At 39.5% G+C, this 20,864-nt stretch overlaps 1 protein-coding gene across 1 annotated transcript; it reads left to right on the top strand.

The window, feature by feature from the left end:
• Window positions 1-1,877: 1,877 nt before the first annotated feature.
• On the top strand, window positions 1,878-2,799 carry LOC137959495 (auxin-binding protein ABP19a-like). Its single transcript, XM_068806858.1, has one exon. It carries the CDS (start codon window positions 1,904-1,906, stop codon window positions 2,558-2,560), a length of 657 nt encoding a protein of 218 aa, XP_068662959.1. The 5' UTR covers window positions 1,878-1,903; the 3' UTR covers window positions 2,561-2,799.
• Window positions 2,800-20,864: the final 18,065 nt, after the last annotated feature.

Here is a 20,864-nt window from a genome sequence, read left to right as displayed (position 1 = left end):
CCTTGCACTTGTAGTTGAAACATTGGGAGGATATCAAAGCAACCTAAGACTGGATCATTAGAGAGCTATATAGAAAGTCATAAAACTATGCAAAAAACCAAGAATTTCATGTTTACATATAGATAGTGGTACAATTTGGAGATTGTTGGATACTCAAATTTGAACTTTTCTAATTGTGTTGACTCTTGTAAGTCAACATCAGGATACATATTCATGATTTTTGGAGCAGCTATATCGTGGAAGAGTGAAAAACAATCTATAGTTGTTACTTCCACTATGGAAGCTGAATTTGTTTCTTGTTTTATGACGACTTCACATGGTATTTGGTTAAAGAATTTAATTTCAAGTTTTTGAGTTATTGATTCTATCTCCAAGACATTGAGGATATAGTGCGACAATTCAATTGTTGTATGTTTGGTTAAGAATGACAAGAGTTGAAGTCGAAGTATACATATCGACATTAAGTACTTAGTGTGTTAGGTCAAATGAAATACTCATTGAACACATTCCCACTTATGAAATAATTTTTGATCATTCAACAAAAGACATGCCACCAAAGTTGTTTAAGGATCATGCTACCCGGATAGGACTTAATTCGGATTTGTCATTTTTTGCTTAATGTGAAGTCTTATATTTAGAACACATTTTGATTATAAAATTTAAATTTAAATTTTTATTGTCCTTTAAAATGACAAATATAATTATGAACATAGAATAAGCATTTGAAGATTACTCATAAAGATAAAACAACATATTTTACTAGAAAATCACATTGTAATAGATCGAACATGATTTCTCCGCTCAAGTGGGAGAATGTTAAATTTTATCTTGTAAGTGGTCCAATTTTCTCTTGTGGGCTCTACAAGCAGTGTGGCTATATGTTTACATTTCTATGATGGAGACAAAGCGTAAAACATGTAAATGTTGAGGGTCACAACTCTTCATCTTCTTCTATTTTCACCCTCTCTATCATAGAAAGGTGACCAGAGTAAGAAATTGATGACAAATTGATTTTTCACCATCAAAGGAAATGTATATGATCAATTTCTTTTTTTATTGTTAACGTTGTATCTATATACAGTTTTACATAGAATCCTTATATGATCCAGATTAGTGTCTTGCTCCTTATCTCGTCTTCTGACTTCTTCTCTCTTCTTGTCATAGTAAATATAAGATAAAAACTTGCTAGCATTCAGAAATGAGTTGCAGTTGAAACGTTTTCAGGCATTCAATAGAAAAGAAAAAAACAAAGATAAGAGAAGAGATATATTTCTAATCTGGTCACCCAACGTAGAACAAGGGGAGTTCGTAGGATCCACACATTGGTGGCATGGCTCTTTATCTAAAGGGAGGAGACGAGATGTCTTCTTCCAAACCCTTTCCTTCCCTTCCCATGTGCTCCATCACATCATTCACCAAATCATCGGGCATCTTTCCAATCCAACGCATATGCTTTCAACTTCTCCACTAGAGAAAAGAAGAAGAATCCTGTTTCCATTCCACACTGGACTATGACTCTCAATCGCTCAGTGGCCATGATTTTTTAATCTTTCTCTCGTCTCGTACCCAACTTGAAACTATTTTTTTCCAAACCGTGGACAGAGATAGTAAACCTAGCCCGGGAATCACAAAATCTCCTCTATTTAATGATCAGATTTTGCGACCACACACCCTACCTGATACTTCTTTTTCACCGTTTAATTCCAATTAAAGCAATTAGCAAAAGCCTCTCCTTGTTTTATTCAAATACGTATTGCGGGGCCACAGGTCAAGCTGTGAGTCTGTGACCCCACGCACTGCTGTCTTATTTGTCTCTTCATGGCACGCCAGCCACCTTACCTCTTTAACGGTCCACAGTTGCTTCTCTTCTCTCCATATAACCCTCAACACCTCGCCTCTGAAGATGCAGAGCTTAATTTATTCGCTTAAAATGGAGACAGTATTAGGCTTCTTCTTCTTCCTTTCGCTCCTCTTCGTCGTCTCCAAAGCGGCTGACTTCTGTGTCGGGGACCTCAAAGGCCCCGTAAGCCCGGCCGGCTACTCGTGCAAGACTGAAGCAAACGTCACCGTCGATGACTTCGTCTTCTCCGGTCTCGGAGTCGCCGGCAACACCTCCAACCTAATCAAAGCCGCAGTCACTCCGGCCTTCTCGGCCCAGTTCCCTGGGCTTAACGGGCTCGGAATTTCCTTGGCTCGGTTGGACCTTGCGGCAGGCGGAGTCATCCCAATCCACACCCACCCTGGTGCATCAGAAGTTCTGGTAGTGGTCCAGGGGTCTATTTTTGCTGGGTTCATCTCTACGGCGAATGCTGTCTACCTCAAATCACTCAAGAAGGGAGATATCATGGTCTTCCCCCGTGGACTGTTGCATTTTCAAATCAACGCAGGTGGCCGTACGGCTATTGCGTTCGCTAGCTTTAGTGACCCTAGCCCTGGGCTCCAAATTACTGACTTCGCACTATTTGCTAATAATTTGCCATCTGCACTGGTGGAGAAGGTCACCTTCCTTGATGATGCTCAGGTGAAGAAGCTCAAAGGTGTTCTCGGCGGTACTGGCTAAGCCCCTGCATGCACCCATAACAAGTTCTTAGTTCTCATTCTAGCCATATGTTTTCTCCCCATAATAGAGAGGTCAGTCTCTGTTAAGGATTTTTCTGGAGATTGGATCTGTACTATCTATTTCTTTTTCCACCTTGTAATTCCTCCGTCTATCAACCCAACGTGTGCAGTCATCTCTTTCCCTCTGCAAGTAGATTATTGATTCTTAACTTTGTTGTTTATGGAATGCCTTTTCTTTTCCGTGTTGGAGTCTGCACACGCTCAGTGGAAGCTCATGGGAGTTGATTAACAGTTTCTGCCGTTAATGGCATTTATTGTTCGACTAATTAGGCTCCTAATTATAGCGTTAAATAACAGTTATCAGATAAATCGATTTTTGTGATCTTTTCATGATTCTGTGCTAGCATCGGAGTTTATATTTTCATTCACCTATTAACATGTGACTGGAAGAGAATAATATTTGTAAATATTAATTAACAGCTCATAACTTATCAAACCTAAAGCTCTTGTGTTTAACTCATACACATTAAGTATTTAGAATAACAAGAACCAATAAGAAAAAAAATGTGATTTCGGTTCATGGTGATTGTCCTCATTTGCATTTTGAGGGTATTAAGGTGCAGTTGTCTTGTTCTATGAAAGGCCAAAATAGCATGAATCATATGTTTATGAACTTGCATTGGATTAGTCTATGGCTCCTACATGTGAAATATCATTTGCATCACATAGGGGAATTAAAGTGGAAGGGAAAATAGACTAACAAATCCCAACCATTCACCAGAAGGCATTTGTTAGGCCCTTTAAATGGGATTCTCAGATCAATCTGATCTCTTGATGCAAAGGATCTGCGGATTCTGAAATTAGCTTATTTTTACAAAAGCACAATAACAGCTATATATTCTCAAAACAATTTTCTGTGGTAGGGCTTCCACAAGTTCCAACGGTACCCATAGAAAGGAAAACCCTAAGTGATCTATACACACACAAACTAATGCTTACATCCACCTTTTTAAAATCGAGAATGAAACTCAAAAAGCATTGATCCTTGAAAGGGGGCTGGGAAAATACAAACAATTACACGATTCAACCAAGAAGAGAGCACACCCACGAGTCAGACACATCACGATGTTATTTTTTTTTCACGACTCTTAAGCAACAAAGGAAATGGAAATAACTAAAAATATTTTTGTCATCTTCTGTTTAACCCTCTATCCCTGCTTGACATTACTTTTTCCCATGTATTTCACGTCAAATAAGAAAAAAAATTGTTTGATGTCATCCTGCTAAGAAACCTGTAAAATTTAGGACTTGATCATATTGATCTCGAGTCAAGGAGGGAGAGAAGAAGAAGAAGAGAAGAAGAGAGAAAGGAGAGAAAGTTTAGAGCTCGGCTACCAAGAGAAGGGAGAGGAAAGCATGGACGAGTTTGAGAAGAGAAAAGAGAACTTAATGCTCTACCGCTTAGCCAAGGGCCTCTATTTATAGTTTTTTTAGTGTATGTTACAATGACTACAATGCCCTTAGGGGTACAATATTTATAAGAGAAGACACATAAATAGATATGTGATTACATCTTCATGTCATCTTAATGAAAAGTCTTCTTATTTACCAAGATGCCACCACTTGGACGTGTGGGCTTTATTCCTTGGATGTGTGTGCTTGAGCCCATCTTCTAACACTTCGCCTTCAAGCTCCATCTTTTAACACTCTGCCTTCAAGCTGGAGGAGAGAAAACATCATAAATACCCAACTTGCCACATATAAAAAATTGAATCTTAGACGTAACCAATTTTGTAAGAATATCTACTACTTGCTCTATGATGAAACATGTTTGAGCCTTATACTCGTTTGAAATTTCTCCAGTATAAAATGGTAGTTCACCTAAATCTGTTTAGTCCTTTCATGAAAGACTGGATTCAAAGTGATATAAATAGGTGATTGGTTATCACAATATAGACCCATAGAACCTCCTTTATAGAATATCAATTCAATAAGAAAGGACCTGATCCATAGGATTTCATTGACTATGTGAGTCATAGCTCTGTATTCCGCTTCTGCACTGGATATCGCAACTACCTTATGCTTCTTGCTTCTCCATGTAACTAGTTCCCTCCAACAAGAGTGCAATATCCAGGGCTAGACTTCCTATCATTAGGTGATCCAGTCCAATTTGCATCCGAGAAACCTTCTATGTTGAAGTGGTCATTTTTCTTAAAAGTAATCCTCTTCTTCGAGCTCCTTTTAAATATTGTAATACCCTCTCCAAGGCTTGCCTATGTGTAAGTTGTAGTTTATGCATGTACTGACTCACCACACTTACAGTATATCAAATATATGGTCTAGTTATTGTGAGGTAGATAAGTTTTCCCACAAGTCTATGATATTTTCCAATATCAAAATCTTCTTCAGAACTTGGACAAAATTTAATGTTGGCATCCATAGGTGTCTCAGTTGGGCGAGACCCCATCATTCTCATTTCTTCAAGAAGGTCCAAGACATACTTCCACTAAGATAATATTATCTCATACTTAGATTAAAGAACTTCAATGCCTAGAAAATAATTAAGAAGTCTAAGATCTTTGGTTTTAAACTCATGACATATCATGTTTTTGACTTCTTATATATTATTCACATCATTTCCAATTAAAACAATATCATCAACATAAACAGCCAATAATACCTTTCCTTTTCAAGGTATCTTTAATATATAATGAATGATCTATAGAACACCAACGAAATCCATACCATAGTAGTGCTTACCTAAATTTATCAAACCAGACCCGAGGAGACTGTTTTAGCCCATATAAGGACTTTTTTTAGTTGCATACTGACTCCCCCTCAACCACATAACTAGGTGGTTGAATCATATAAATTTCCTCGTGTATATCACCGTTTAAGAAAGCATTTTTAACATTAAGATGATACACGAGCCATAAAAAGTTAGCGACAAGTGATAACAAGATACGTACCGAATTTAACTTGGCAATAGGAGAGAATGTCTCTTCATAACCCACTCCATAACATTGAGTGTATCCTTTAACAACAAGGTGAGCCTTAAGGCTAGTAGTGGACCCATCCAGATTATTTTTTTATGGTAAAAACCCATTTGCAACCCACGGGTTTCTTACTTGTCGAAAGTGGTGCAACGTGTCTGATTTTCATATAAGGCTTGCATTTCTTCATCCATAGCCGCCTGCCATCCTAGATGTTTCAAGGTCTTCTGATAGGAACATGGAATAGAGATGGAAGAAAGAGATGCAAGGAACTAATAACATGCAGAAGACGATAGATGGTGAGACATAAAGTTGGAGATTGGATGAGAAGTAGTTCAAGTGTATGGTTATTTTCTTAAAGAAATGGGCCTATTATCAAATTGTGGACCAAATAGAAAGGGGGGGGGGGGGGGGGGAAGGACTTACTTCGGTAGAATCCAAAACTCCATAGGTGTGGTATCGGTCGATGCTTTGGGGGGCTAAGAGAAATCTACATTAAATGGCACAAATGGACGAGGAGTGGCTGGAGGGAATGAAAGACCCGGAGGAGCATCATTCGAGGAATTGAATGAGGATGAGGTTACTTGAAAAAAGGCCACTTTCATAGACACAAGTAACTGTCGAACAGTAGGATTGTAACAAATATAACATTTTTGGGTGCGAGAGTAATCTAAGAAAATTCATTTCATAGCTCAAGGAGCAAGTTTACTTTTCTATGGAGATGTGAGCTGGAAAAAAACAAGTACACCCAAATACCTTCAAGGGAAGAGAAATTGGGTCATGACTAGGAAATAATACGAAATATAAAGTCTTATGATCAAGTACAGATGAAGGTAACCTATTGATAAGAAAGCATGTCAAATGTATGACATGAGGCCAATAAAAGTAAGGTACCTCCATGGAGTAGAGGAGGCTTCAGGCAACCTCAAGCAGATGGCGGTTCTTTCTTTCAATACCACAATTCTGTTGAGGTGTGTAGGCACATGATGTTTGATGGATAAGGGCATTATCTGAAGGACTGAAATTCACTAGACAAGTACTCTTTAGCATTATCATAACTAAGTACTTGAATTTCTTGCAAAATTGGGTTATTACCATAGCATGAAAGGCCTTAAATATAGAAAAAAAAATTCAGATCCTTCTTTAAACACATATAACCAAGTAACCCAGGTAACATCATCAACAAAGGTAACAAAATATTTAATCTGAGAAATGTTTGAGACATTCAAAGGTCCCCACACATTAGTGTACTAAAGGAAAAGGAACAACACTTTTATCACTAGGGTGAGATGAATATGTACTCCTCTGATGTTTGCTTAACTAGAAAAATTCACAATTTAAAGTAGACAAAGACTTTAAAGAAGGAAATAAATGCCAAAGAGAATATGGGGAAGGATGGCCAAGCCGGTTGTGTCATAATCGTGCCTTGAACGGAGAAGATAGAATTGCAGCTAATGGAGGTAGGTCCATGTAATACAAACCCCCTTGTCATGGCCTCCCCAATTGCCTGCTTCATCATTAGACCCTAAAATACATAAGAAGAGGGTGAGAAGACGATAGAGCAATTGAGATGTTTTGTGAGCTGACTTACCATGAGTAGGTTTAAAGGGAATTGGAGAACAAATAGAATATCTCGAAGTGGGATAGAAGGTGTAATAGAAGATGATCCCTTACCAAATACTTTGGTTTGGGAACTATTAGCTATAGTAACAAACTTATCGGGAATACATGGAGATAAATAATGTAACATATGTTTGTTACATGAGAGAGGTTTGGAGGCCCCTAAGTCTATTATCCAAGATGAAGAGGAGGAAGTGGAAGAAAGCATACCTGAACCAATAGTGGTCGTAGTCGTAGGTGAAGATGTAAGGGAAGACCCCATTGATGACTTCATTTTCTGAAACATTTCATAATCTTGATGAGTGAGAGTCATCTTCCCAGTTTGTGGTACAACCTTTTCTTCCCGTTTTTCATTAGTAGCGGAGGCTGGAGTAGTCGTGGCCATTCCAGTTTGCCATGAAGCTTCCAACAAGTTTCCATAAGGTAGTTTTGACCATCATAATAAGTGCATACTCGAGGCTATGTGCGAGAGGAACTAGAACCAGTTCGACCACCTGTTGTTCGATCTCCTCTATAATTTATGTTGTGCCCTTGGTTGGAAGGTGATGTCCCTCTATTGCCTCAATACATAGTAGATGAAGCATCATTATTTTTGTTAGAAGAAGAATCGGGAATTCACAGTAATGTGGCACTTATATCATCAAAGGATGGGAGTGTGAAGGAGCTAAGAAGTTGAGTCTTAGCAACTTCAACGTATAGCTTGATATTTGTCAAACAAATCACTCCCGCTAAAGCTTCCCTTTGTCTTTCTTGAATTGAAATATTAGTGGAGAATGGTTGAGTGATCTTCCACTCTTAAATTAAACCTCGAAATTGAGCCAAAAAATCATGAAGATTGTCTCCTTGCTTTGTATTGAGCATGTTTTGCAATACGTCAAATAACTTTTGTGTTAAGGAATAGTCCCACATGGATTAGTGAGATCAAAGATCTTGAATTTATTAGTTGAAAAAGAGGTTTCCTAAGGTGGTTAGTCATTTGGGATAGGCCTTGAACCCAATTTAATATTTTGTAAAGTCGTCGTACTAGAACATAACTTAGTACAAGTGTCCCAAATATGTTTGGCTGATTCTAAGTAGATAACATTGTTGGCTACATGTTCTTCCATATTAATAAGGCAACTAATTACCAAATTGTGATCCATTATGTTGTGTTCCCGGGCCCTAGCTCGAGTTACATGATGGAGGGAGGGATCACCTTGTTGTTTCTAAGTCGAATCTCTATGGTGTCGATTTGAGGAAGAGGAAGGTCGAGAAGGGTTTACGAAAAGTCGAAAAGGGATTATGGAAGAAGAACACAGCTTGGGGATGCCGGAGAGAGATTAGGGCTCGTCGTCGGGAGCCGTCACCGGGGGTTCCAGGGGAACGCCGACCCTGGTTCGAAAGGGAGAACTCAGATCCCAATTAATTCTCTTTTCCTTTCATTCATTCCATGGACCTTAAGTTAAGTCCGAAAATTCCAATTATTACAATGTTGCCCTATGGCTTCCATATGGACTGAAATTAATTTAAATTACAATTACGCCCAAGTCCCTTTTCTGGCCCCTAATTCCCCTGCATCTTATGTCTGAGTCAACTCACCTCGTCGCCTCTGGGTGACCCTTCCTGCTATCGAGTCCACATTATCACTCCCCCCCCTTAAAAACGAGGTTGTCCGCAATTTCGAACGTGGGGTAAGCCTGCTGGAAAACATCAACGTCCTCCCACGTAGGGTTGCTGGCGTCGGAGTGGGTCCACTGAACTAACACCTCCCTACGGTGGGCATTCTGACGAGCATTTAAAATGTGGTGTGGCATGAAGGATAACTGACCTTCTTCCATGGGTGGTAGAGATGGAGTGTGTGGATGATCACTGCCCTTGACGGGCTTGAGAAAGGAGACATGGAAAATATCATGGATCCACGCTTCTGGGGGGAGGTTGAGTTTGTAGGCTACCTCACCCACCCACTGAGAGATGGCAAATAGCCCAAAATATTTGGGTGATAACTTGTGACTGCCGCCTGCCAGGGATGACTGTCTGTAATGCTGAAGTCGCAACCAAACCAAGTCACCAATGGGGTACTGAACATCTCGGTGGCCTTGATCATAATACTCCTTCATTTTGACCTGGGCCTGCCATAGACGAAGATGAATAACAATGAGCAACTGATCCCTCTCTATCAGAGCAGTGTCAACTACATCCACTTTGGTGGACTCTGGAGCATATGAAAGGAGCTGAGGGGGGTCCCTGCCGTATACAACCCGGAACGGAGTCTCCTGTAAAGCCGTGTGGAATGAGGTACTGTAAGCATATTCTGCCCACGGAATGCAGTCCACCCACTGATGTGGACGATCGCCTACTAAGCATCGGAGGTACATTTCAATGGTGCGGTTGAGAACCTCTGTTTGTCCATCGGACTTCGGGTGATTGGCTGAGGAAAAATTCAACTTGGTACCGCATAGGTGGAATAAATCACGCCAAAATTGGCTAGTGAAAATGACGTCCCTGTCACTGACAATGGACTCGGGAATGCCATGGAGCCGCACGATGTGAGTAAAAAATGTTTTTGCTACGGAAGCTGTGGTGTAGGGGTGTTCCAATGGAAGGAAGTGCCCATACTTAGAGAACCTGTCCACTACCACCAGAAGAACAGACTTTCCATATGACTTCGGAAGACCTTCAATAAAATCCATGGAGATATCGGACCAAACCTGAGTGGGAAGCTGGAGGGGTTGGAGGACCCCGGCGGGGCTCAAATGCTCGGCCTTATTGCGGTGGCAAACTGTGCATGTAGTGACATATGTAGTAACAGATGACTTCATACTATCCCAATAGAAATCCTTCCTGAGGCGGAAGAGAGACTTCTGGATACCCTCATGATAACTGTTATGATAAGTTGAGAGCACGACAGCAATGAGAGGAGAGTCTGGGCTCAAGTAAATGTGGTGCCGGTAAGTAATAACACCGTCATGAACGCACCATGCAGAGGGCATGTGGCCTGCTATGATTTTCTGGCTTAATGCTTGCAACTCGGAAATCCAACTATGCTCAATCTTGATAGTTTCCAGCAACGTAGGAGTGGGCTGACTAATGGCATGCAATTGAGAGGAATAATCAGCTCTACGGGAGAGAGGATCAGCAACTGTATTCAACCGGCCCGTTCAATGTTCCACAGGGAAGTCGAACCCCAGTAACTTACTGATCCATAACTGCTACGGGGATGTAGAAATACACTGATCCAACAGATATTTCAAACTATAATGGTCAGTGCGGATGGTAAAATATCTCCCCCATAAATAAGGGCGCCAGTGGCGCACCGCCTTGGCTAGACCAATCAATTCTCTTTCATAGGTGGCCAGTTTATGTTGGTGTAGCGGAAGCTGTCTGCTGAAATAGGCGATAGGGTGGTTGGCTTGTAGCAGAACCACTCCTATGCCACCACCTGAGACATCACATTCCACTATAAACATTTCCCCAAAATCGGGTAGCCGTAATACCTGGGCAGTTGCCAGTGTTGTTTTCAGATTTTGAAAGGCGGTGGTGGCCTCATCATTCCCCTGGAAGGAGTTTCTACGCAGCAGGTTGGTCAACGGTGTGGCGAGGGCTGCATAGTCCTGAAGGAATTTTTGGTAATAGCCCGCTAAGCCCAGAAAACCCCGCAAAGCTGAAATGGTGCTCGGTACTGGCCACTGGGTAACAGCTACAATTTTGTCTGGGTCCACTATAACCCCGGCTGCTGTAATAAGGTGTCCCAAATAAGTAACCTGTTGGCGCCCAAAGGTATACTTTGTTCTCTTCAAATAAAGGCGGTGAGCGCGCGAATAAGTTGAAAAACCTTTTGGAGGTGTTGCAAATGGTCTGGCCAGGACTTGCTGAATATGAGAATGTCATAAAAAAATACAAGAACAAATTTTCGGAGATAATTCGTAAATACCTCGTTCATCAATGCCTAGAATGTGGATGGGGCGTTAGATAGGCCGAATGGCATGACAAGAAACTTGAAGTGCCCGTGATGAGTACGGAAAGCTGTTTTCTGAATATCTGGACGAAACATACGGACTTGATGATACCCCGAGCGCAAATCTAACTTGGTGAAAAATTGGGCCCCAAATAATTCATCTAACAATTCATCAACCAACGGAATAGGGAATTTGTCCTTGACCATCTTGGAATTGAGTTCTCTGTAATCCACGCAAAATCTCCAAGTTTGATCATGTTTCTTGACAAGGAGGACTGAGGATGAAAAAGGAGACGTACTCCTCCTGATGATTCCTTGTTCTAGCATAAGCTTACATTGTCGCTCAATTTCATCTTTCTGTGAATGAGGGTAGCGATAGGGTCTCACTATGACCACCTCAGAGCCTGCCTTCAAACAAATCATGTGGTCACATCTTCGTAGTGGAGGAAGTCCGGTAGGTTCCTGGAAAACATCAAAATAGTGCTCCAGTAAATCTTCCAATGACGCTGTCCAGGGGGGTTGATTCTGGAGTAGTTGCAATTGCCGGTAAAAATCTGCCTTGCTCCCTTGTAACTGTAATTGTTTGTCTGCCCACTCAAACGTCATGGTTAATGCGGCGAAGTCCCACCAGATTGGTCCCAAGGTTTGCAACCACTTAATGCCAAGAACCATATCAAAGCCAACTAATGGAATAATTAAAAATTCTGCTTCAAATTGAGTACCTTCCACAGAGAATAAGACAACCTTGCTGATTTTATAACTCGGAAGTTTCTCCCCATTGGCCACTAACACAGAGGCCACAGGACGAGGTTGTACGTGCAATTGTAATTGTTGGGCTGCACTATTGCTAATGAAGTTATGGGTGCTCCCGGAATCAACCAAACTAAGGAGAGGCTGATCATTGATGATGACGCACAACTGCATAGTTTTAGTAGATTGGCCTGTTATTGCGTGCAGTGAAATTTCAGGTTCCGGTTCATCCTCTACCTGCTCTGTGGAAATGGGCTCTTCCTCCTCATTATCGTCCCCTTCCAACCAGAATAGTTTCTGGCATTGATGCCCAAAGGTATACTTCTCATCACAGTTATAACACAACCCCCTTGATCTGCGGTCTTCCATTTCTGCTCTGGACAATTTTTAATAAATCCCGGCGTAGGATGAGCAGCCTTAGGCACTGGAGAAGAGCCTGCAGTGGTGCTGGATCGCCATGTGCTGCTAGGGGCTGACCTGTTGTTTGACCAAGGTTTACGATTCTGGATTTTCTGTTTTGCCTCTAGAGTGCGGGCTAAGTTCATTGCTCGGGCTAAATCAGAGGGAGCGAGGAGCTCAACCTCCAACCGCAGTGATTCTGATAAACCTGCAGTAAATAACCCCACCTATTGGTCCACCCGGACTATCTTACTGGCTCTGGCCAATTTTTCCTGAAATGCCTTCTGATACTGCTCTACTGTGCCCGTCTGACGCAGCAGGACTAGGTCCCCTAATGGATTACTCTGAGCAGGCGGACCAAATCAAATCGTGCATGATTCCTTAAATTCCTCCCAATCGATGTTTGGATTTTCCATTTCGAGTTGATGGCCCCATAGCTGGGCTTCATCGAGCATGTGGAATGTGGCTATTCGAACCTTCTCAGTTTCCGCCGTTCTTTGATGGGAGAAAAATTTCTCGCATCTGTATAACCAAATTAAGGGGTCCTCGGATCCCTTGAACATAGGAAAATCCAACTTAGTGTACCTAGGGATGGTCCCACCCCTAGACCCCGAGCTCACACCATTTTCTGTGTGATAACTTCGACCCATACAGTGGTCTCCCTGCCTTGCCGCAGGGCTCCTCCTTTCTTCACGAGGAGTAGGGTTTCTTACCCCCAATAACTCATCGAGTTTTTCAGAAATCTGTTGGATTTGAGCATTTACCTGAGACCCTCTGTTGTCCATCAAAATTGCCAAACATCCCTCGGTTTCGTCCTGGCTCGCTTGAATCATGCCTCTGACGGTAGATACCCAATTTTCGCTATTTGACGGTTCTCCCATTTCGGCCAGCTCTGATACCAAGTTGTTGTGTTCCCGGGCCCTAGCTCGAGTTACACGACGAAGGGAGGGATCACCTGGCTGTTTCTGAGTCGAATCTGGCCACCGAGACCTCCCGGGACGACCTATGGTGTCGATTTGAGGGAGAGGAAGGTCAGGAAGGGTTTACGGAAAGTCGAAAAGGGATTATGGAAGAAGAATGCAGCTTGGGGATGCTGGAGAGAGATTAGGGCTCGTCACCGGGGGTTCCAGGGGAACGCCGACCCTGGTTCGAAAGGGAGAACTCGGATCCCGATTAATTCTCTTTTCCTTTCATTCGTTCCACGGACCTTAAGTTAAGTCCAAAAATTCCAATTATTACAATGTTGCCCTATGGCTTCCATATGCGTGACTGAAATTAATTTAAATTACAATTACGCCCAAGTCCCTTTTCTGGCCCCTAATTCCCCTGCATCATATGTCTGAGTCAACTCACCTCGTCGCCTCTGGGTGACCCGTCCTACTATCGAGTCCACAACACATTACTTGTGAAATGCTCGGAGGTTGCATAATCAATAATCCAGGATGGAGAAGGTGTAGTTGTGATCATACATGCTATAGTACTAGCAACAATAGAAGGAGAAGCCTTGTTTAGGGTGGCTTGGTCTGTGGTAGGGACCGTTATATGCTTTATCTTATGAAGTAATTCAAAGTCATCTTCAGAAACAGTCATCTTGTGGGTAGACACCATCATATGTTTTATCTTCTAAAGTAACTCAAAGTCCCCTACAGAAACAGTCTTCTCGCCCTTGGGGTTCTTAAGTGCCATTTGTAAAAGTGTACTCTTGACCCAACCAAAGGATTATCTTCTTTAAGAAATGATAACAACATGGAAATAATAAACCATAGAGCTAGGTGGATGGTCTTCTTCTTCAATAATAATATCCCAACTATAGAGACTTAAATAATTGATAACAATAGCAGTTGTAATGAGCAACTAGAACTCTCAATGAAACGAGAGTAACAGTGTACTCTTGACCCAACCAAAGGATTATCTTCTTTAAGAAATGATAACAACATGGCAATAATAAACCATAGAGCTAGGTGGATGGTCTTCTTCTTCAATAATAATCTCCCAACTAGAGAGACTTAAATAGTTGATAACAATAGCAGTTGTAATGAGCAACTAGAACTCTCAATGAAACGAGAGTAACAACAGGAAGCTTCATATCTTAAAAGCTTCAAAATTCATGTGTCATCATGGGTATGAGCAGTCCACTTCTCATGCAATAATAATCAGCCAATACAGCTAAGGATAATCACTAACTTCTCCTTTCTGAACTGTACTTCTCACATCAACTGTTTGCTAATCTTCGATTATAATTCTTCTGGATGTGCAAAAATTAGCATATATAACAACATAATAGCAGATAACATGTCTTCTTAACAACAATAGATAGCAACATATACATATGTAAAAACCAAAAACCTATAGGAAGTTCAACTAAAAACTCTAAAAACCAAAAATCTGTAGGAAGTTCAACTAAAAAACTCTAAACCCTAACCCTAAATCCAAGTAACTTTCAGAAGTATATTTCTCAATCCTAGAGCTTATATGCTAAGTCCAGACAACATCCAATTGGACTTGTGTTCAGACAATAAAAACTGAAATCAGAATTGTTGAGTGTTGCTGAACTGAGAGGAACATAAGGTAATCTAATTACTGAATTAAACCTATGTGCTGAAACGAAGGAGAGAGAGCTCTACCAATGAGAGTAACACATGAGATGATTTTTTTAAGTTTTTGTTTCAAAATACTTTCCAAATTGATTAACAATCTGAACTTGGTAAGTTTCCATTTCAAATGTAGGAAACTATTCCCAAACTAGTTCTCATAAACTGAGATTCTAAACTAAGAAACTTCCAACTTACCTGAATGATTCTACAAAGTGAAGTAATTTCCAAATTGAGCTGAGATTCGGAATTGTAACTTTCCGATTATGTATCCTTATCAAATTGAAGGTTAACGGCAAAAATTCTTGAGAACAAGGATCCTTGGTACAGTTTAAAATTCCATAACTCAAAAGAAGGGGCCTTTGCACCACAAGAAATCAAGAAAACAATAGTGCTGATTTTCAGAACTCCATGGATTTAACTCATGGAGAAAAGGGGAGAGAGACCCATTGGAAGAAAACTGGAGGAAGAAGGGTTATGGACTTGATTCCTAACCCTTCCCTTGAAGCTCTATGTATAGATTTATGAAACTACTGTATTACAATAATGCCCTTAAACTTAGGGTTTAGGGTTTTAACCCAAGAACTTTAACTTAATTACATCAATGACATCTCTATGTGATGACTCTTTATTTACCATCCTACTATCATTGTCTGTGGCCCTATGGGCCTTCTCCTTGATATGTGGGCTTTGAACCCATCTTCTAATACACTTGGATATGTGGGTCTTCCATGGTCGTGTGGGCTTGGGCCCTATCTTCCAATACTCCCCCCTCAAGCTATATGAGATTAATTGGGGGAAGTAACATAAATGTAATAATAAGTTCCTCCGTCATAGACTTCCAACCGCAAATATTTTTTACGGGGTATTAAGTTCCTCCGTCTTGGAATCCCAACCACAAATAATTTTGATATTTTTTATAGGGTATTAAGTTCCTCCGTCATGGACTCCCAACCACAAATATTTTTTATATTTTTGTCGGGGTATTAAATTCCTCCATCATGGACTCCAAACCAAAAATAATTTTGATATGTTTTATGGGGACGAATAAATAATGGTATGAGGCTACCTCTTCTTCAATAATAATGTCTCATCAAAAGAGATACAATAGCAGCAACTGAAATGGGTTTGGGGCCATATAACACGAACCAAAATAATCCTTGTAAAATTACCCATGAAATAATCCAATGCACATATCTGTACCAAATAATATGTTGACCAAGGAATAATCTGTCAATTCTTCAAAAATAATGATCCATCCAAAGAAAACAATTTACCGAGTTACGCCGAAATATGTATAAACTTGGGCACATATACTAAGGTAGAAAATAAATGGCCCGAGTCGGGTTGACCCAGACCCGAGTTGACTTGGTTCGGGTTGACCCAGACAGAGTTGACTCTGTTGTGGTTGACCCAGACCGAGTTGACTCTGTTGTGGTTGACCTAGACCGAGTTGGTCCGAGTTGACTCGGTTTGGCTGGTGCAGAAGCAGTACCCTCGGGTCAGCTGGGAACTTGGTTTGGTTCGAGTTTGGCTGGTCCGAGCGTGGGCTGCACTGAACCGGTGTTGATTATTTCATATTTCCTAACTTAAGAATTATGAAATATTTCAATAGTGCGTGTTCTTCCCGACTTTAGAACAGAGTAGAAATAGAGAGTTCTTCGAGAGGAAATTTTTTCGAAACGGGAAAACAGAAATTCATCAGAGAGATATTGAAGATGAAATGGAAACGAAAACTTTCCAAAATAAGAGACATCACTGAGAATCAAGCTGAATGTCGACGACGGCAACTTTCAAAAAACAACAACGCATAGCTAGTGCTCGACAACCTCGACAGTGCCAGCAGAGGAATAATTCTCAGAGAGACAGCAAAGGAGTCTCCGTCTTCGACTCAGCATCCTTTGCACTGCCTGGTGCTTCTTCTTCTTCGACAAAGGTGCCAAACAGAGAGCATAGGTCAGCAGAGAACCGTTCAGGAGTGTTGGGTAAGGGGCTGTATTTATGCTGCTCCCCAACGACTACTACAATATTTGGCTGTCAAGTAAGACGCCAAAGGCTCGCTCTTTCCTCTAGTCGATTATAAGATCACCAATGTAAGATACTTCCGACTATAGGAATTCTATACTTTTAGCAGAAAATCATTCTCTTATGCTGTAAAGAACCAACATCTGTTGCCAATATTTCTTCAAGAAATCAGAGAGCTTGTTGAAACGTAATGAATCAAAAACTCAAATATAGTCCTTCCTTATTCTGCTGCTACTCGACAGCTACTACAAGTATTCTAAAAATACAGAGAAGATATCGGGCATGTAGCTTTACTATTATTCAATTGTTAAGGATGAGCAGCGGTATAGAAAAATATGCAATTATAAAAAAATAAAAATACTAACAACTAAAACAGGGCTGAAAAAGACTAAAAAAATAAAAATAAATAAAAATTCCAGCAACTATAAAAAGAATCAATATGAGAAAAGAAAAATAATGAATTTCTTGAATTCTGAAAACCATAGTCGGAATCCTGAAAATCAAAACTCTAATACCATGTTGATTTTTAGGACTCCATGGATTTAGGTAATGGAGAAAAAGGGAGAGATCAATTGGGAGAAAATTGGAGGAAGAAGGGTTATGGATTTGATTCCTAACCCTTCCCCTGAAGCTCTATTTATAGATTTATGAAACTATTGTATTACAATAATGCCCCTGAACTTAGGGTTTAGGGTTTAGGGTTTTAATTCTATAACTTTAATGTCATCTCTATGAGACGACTCTTTATTTACCATCCTGCTATCATTGTATGTGAGCCTACGAGCCTTCTCCTTGATCTGTAGGCTTTGAGCCTGTCTTCTATATCTCATAGTTGCATGGGTTTTCCTTGGTCTTATGGGCTTGGGCCCATCATCTAATCATTTGGATATGTGGGCCTTTCTTGGTCGTGTGGGTTTGAGCCCTATCATCCAACAAATAGAAAAATGAAACACTTACTATTGCAGTTCTTTCTTTTCTTGTTTTTGAATATTGTCTCATAAAGCAACTAACATGTTGACACAAAGCTCAAGTTTAAATCAATTCTTTCCAACTACACCAATCATTTGCAACCCATGAAACTATAATCCATAAAGCTTAAGGAGTAGCAATTATTGTTTTGTTGGGAGAGAAATTCTCGATTGGGGCAAAACATCACTCTCTTAGTAGGAAATCAGTGTTTTATGTCCACACCACCATGTTTCATAGGAAATTATTTTTTCCCCGCAAAAACTAGTGATTTTCAAGGAGAATCAGTCCTTTCCTTAAAATAGCAATGGTTCAATGGGTGATTACTGTGTTTTGGGCTGACTCTTTGTCCCCAGAGGAATCAATGATTCGGGCAAAAAATCACAACTTTTCTCTAAAAAACAGTGTTTTGATTGAAAATCATTATCTTTCACTGAAAGTAGTGCTTTTATAAAAATAAGAGATTTGGGAAAAATCATTGCTTTTAGTAGGAAATCAATGCTTTTATAAAAAATAAAAGTTTTTCTTCAGAAAAATAAAAAATAAAATTGAAGAGTTGCCATAAAAACCGAGGAAGTTTACAAAGCACTATAACACATCAACAAAGAAAAATCCACTAGTTTGGCACAGGGTTTTTTCCTTATGCTCTCCTAGTTTATGCTCCTTCGCGATTGACTGCATGATTTTAAGTAGATAAAAATCATGTAAAAAAATAATAAGACTACAAAAGAGACAAAACGGGATGTTTTCAAGTAGATAAAAGTCACGTGCAAATATAATAACACTATACCCCTTTGAAAGAGACAAAAATGGTGAAAACGTCTCATCGCTTTCCATCTCCCAAATGAAAACATGAGAATGTGTGATATTTTTATTAGTTGTTATGACATCCGAACAAGATAAGAGTTGGGATGCAATCTGATTTCTCCATTTTCAGCCTTAAAATTGAGGGTAAAGGAATTCAGTGAGAAGCTTGTGGAGCAGGGCCTTTTGTGATGTCAATGTTAAACAGACTGGAGATGCAAAAACTGGGTAGAAATCGTAGAGGGGGGACCGCTCACAACCCATTGGCGTCGTCTTCACCCTCGCAGGACGAGGGACTGGCTTTTCTTATGGCAACTTGGGGATGTTTGGTCTCACTGTTTTGTCATTTCAAGGAGCCAGCTACCACGATAGGGACCGGGCGAATTCTCCAGAATGACCCCCTGCCTACCAGTAAAGACGGGCACGTCGATTCCGCAGTTTAACCGTATCTGTTAATCTCTCTCTCTCTTATGGTTGTGTCCTTTGGGGCCTCCGGATTTAAATATCTTAATTCACCCTGCTTTAATACTAATTATTGAACTAATATTAATTATTGGTTCAAGTGGCTTTTCAAGAAAAAGAGAGGGAGTTGGGTGAATTGAGATATTTAAATTCAAAACAATTTGTGTGTGTCAAGGCATAAAAGTGATTTAATATAAATAGTAAAATACACGTATTACATGAATAAAAAAAATTATTATCGATGTTCTCATAGTAGTAGTCACAACCCAATCATCCGTGCTTCAGAAAATTCTGATATTATAATTTAATAGCTTGAAAGTTATAAAAGAGATTTCGACTCTTTTTGGCTACATGTAGTTTAATACATGATTTTACGTAATAATTTTAGATATAACTAGACATTTCTATCTAGATTAACTGGTTCTAGATGAACCTGTTATAATTTCATAAAAAAAAAAATTATACTTTTATTGAGAGATTCAAGTTGCCTCCACCTCAATAGCACTTTGTGAATAGTTCAAAGAGAAAGCCTGTACTATGATGTATTCAAGGACGATTGAAAGAGATTGAAATTTTTTCAAAAGTAAGGCGTCCTTTGAGTGCGACTAAGGGGGGGTTAGTGCACATGACTCAGGATAAAATAAGTTACGGCGACCCGTTAATATATGTCCCGTTCCTGTGATACCTCTTCTTTTAGGAAACTATTTCGTTTTCATCCCTCTTTTAAGTTATAAAAGAAAACCGAAAAATGAAGGAGAAAGAAAGGTTTACAAGAGAGCAGAAAGAGACTCTCTCCCGTTCTTCTCACTTGCCGTTCCGGTCACAAAGAAATTCATTTTTTCTTCATCTATAGCAGGAAAATGCCGATTTCTTACGATTAAGGTATGTGTATTATGTAACCGCATAGTCACGCCAAATAGGAGTTCTGATTTAGTTTTTTGGTTTCTTCATTCTGCTGCAACTCCATTAGTGACGAACAAGGTTATTATATTTGAGAAAGTACTAGTCTCTACTACATGAAAATAGCAATTTTTGCATGGACATGCACATTCACATTTCATTTATAAAAAAATTATTTTTGTGAATATTTTTTTGTGATTTTAATGAATTTGTTTGCTCTTTTAACACATATTTACATATATATGATTTATTACATAATAGACAATGAAATTATTTTGTCCTCGTATCACATATTGGAAGTCAATAGAAGGATTTTAGTGTTTTGAACAACCATAAATAAGGTTAGCATAGGCTAAGATTCACTTAAACTTTTTACATAAACATAAATTTCAAATATTGTTCATTTATATGCTGTAAAATTTATTACGTATTATAAATGTGTAGTCATTGGCTAAAGAAAATGACTGAGTCTAACGCCACTAGAGTCAATTAGGTATAATGATGTTTGAGCAGGTATGACAACATATAGATTATTTTAAAATATAAATTATTATACTAATGTTATGTATTATATATATTATATCATATAGATGAGTATAATATTTATTTGTGATTATTATTTATAATATATATTTTATTTATATTTAAAAATATATAACCTTTGAATATCCTTTTTTTTTTTGTTAAGTTCAACAATTTAACTAATAAACATTTTTTTAGTGTTCAATGACTTTGACTTTGTCTTATATGATACCCAAAGATCATAGTCAAGAAAATCACTTGACTTTGCGACTATAATACTTTCTATAAACTTGTATCATAAATGAAACTTTCCCAGAAGAATGGTCCAAGTGATTTGCA

The sequence above is a fragment of the Aristolochia californica genome, unplaced genomic scaffold, assembly GCF_029961685.1.
Source record: "Aristolochia californica isolate CCGP_79_NKW_82.1479 unplaced genomic scaffold, dmAriCali1.0.hap1 SCAF_3, whole genome shotgun sequence".
NCBI lineage: Eukaryota > Viridiplantae > Streptophyta > Magnoliopsida > Piperales > Aristolochiaceae > Aristolochia > Aristolochia californica.
This window is presented reverse-complemented; position numbering and strand designations above follow the sequence as displayed.

Bases quoted from the DNA above. Each gene is read 5' to 3' on its own strand.
- LOC137959495 (XM_068806858.1), top strand. From the start codon at position 1,904: ATGCAGAGCTTAATTTATTCGCTTAAAATGGAGACAGTATTAGGCTTC.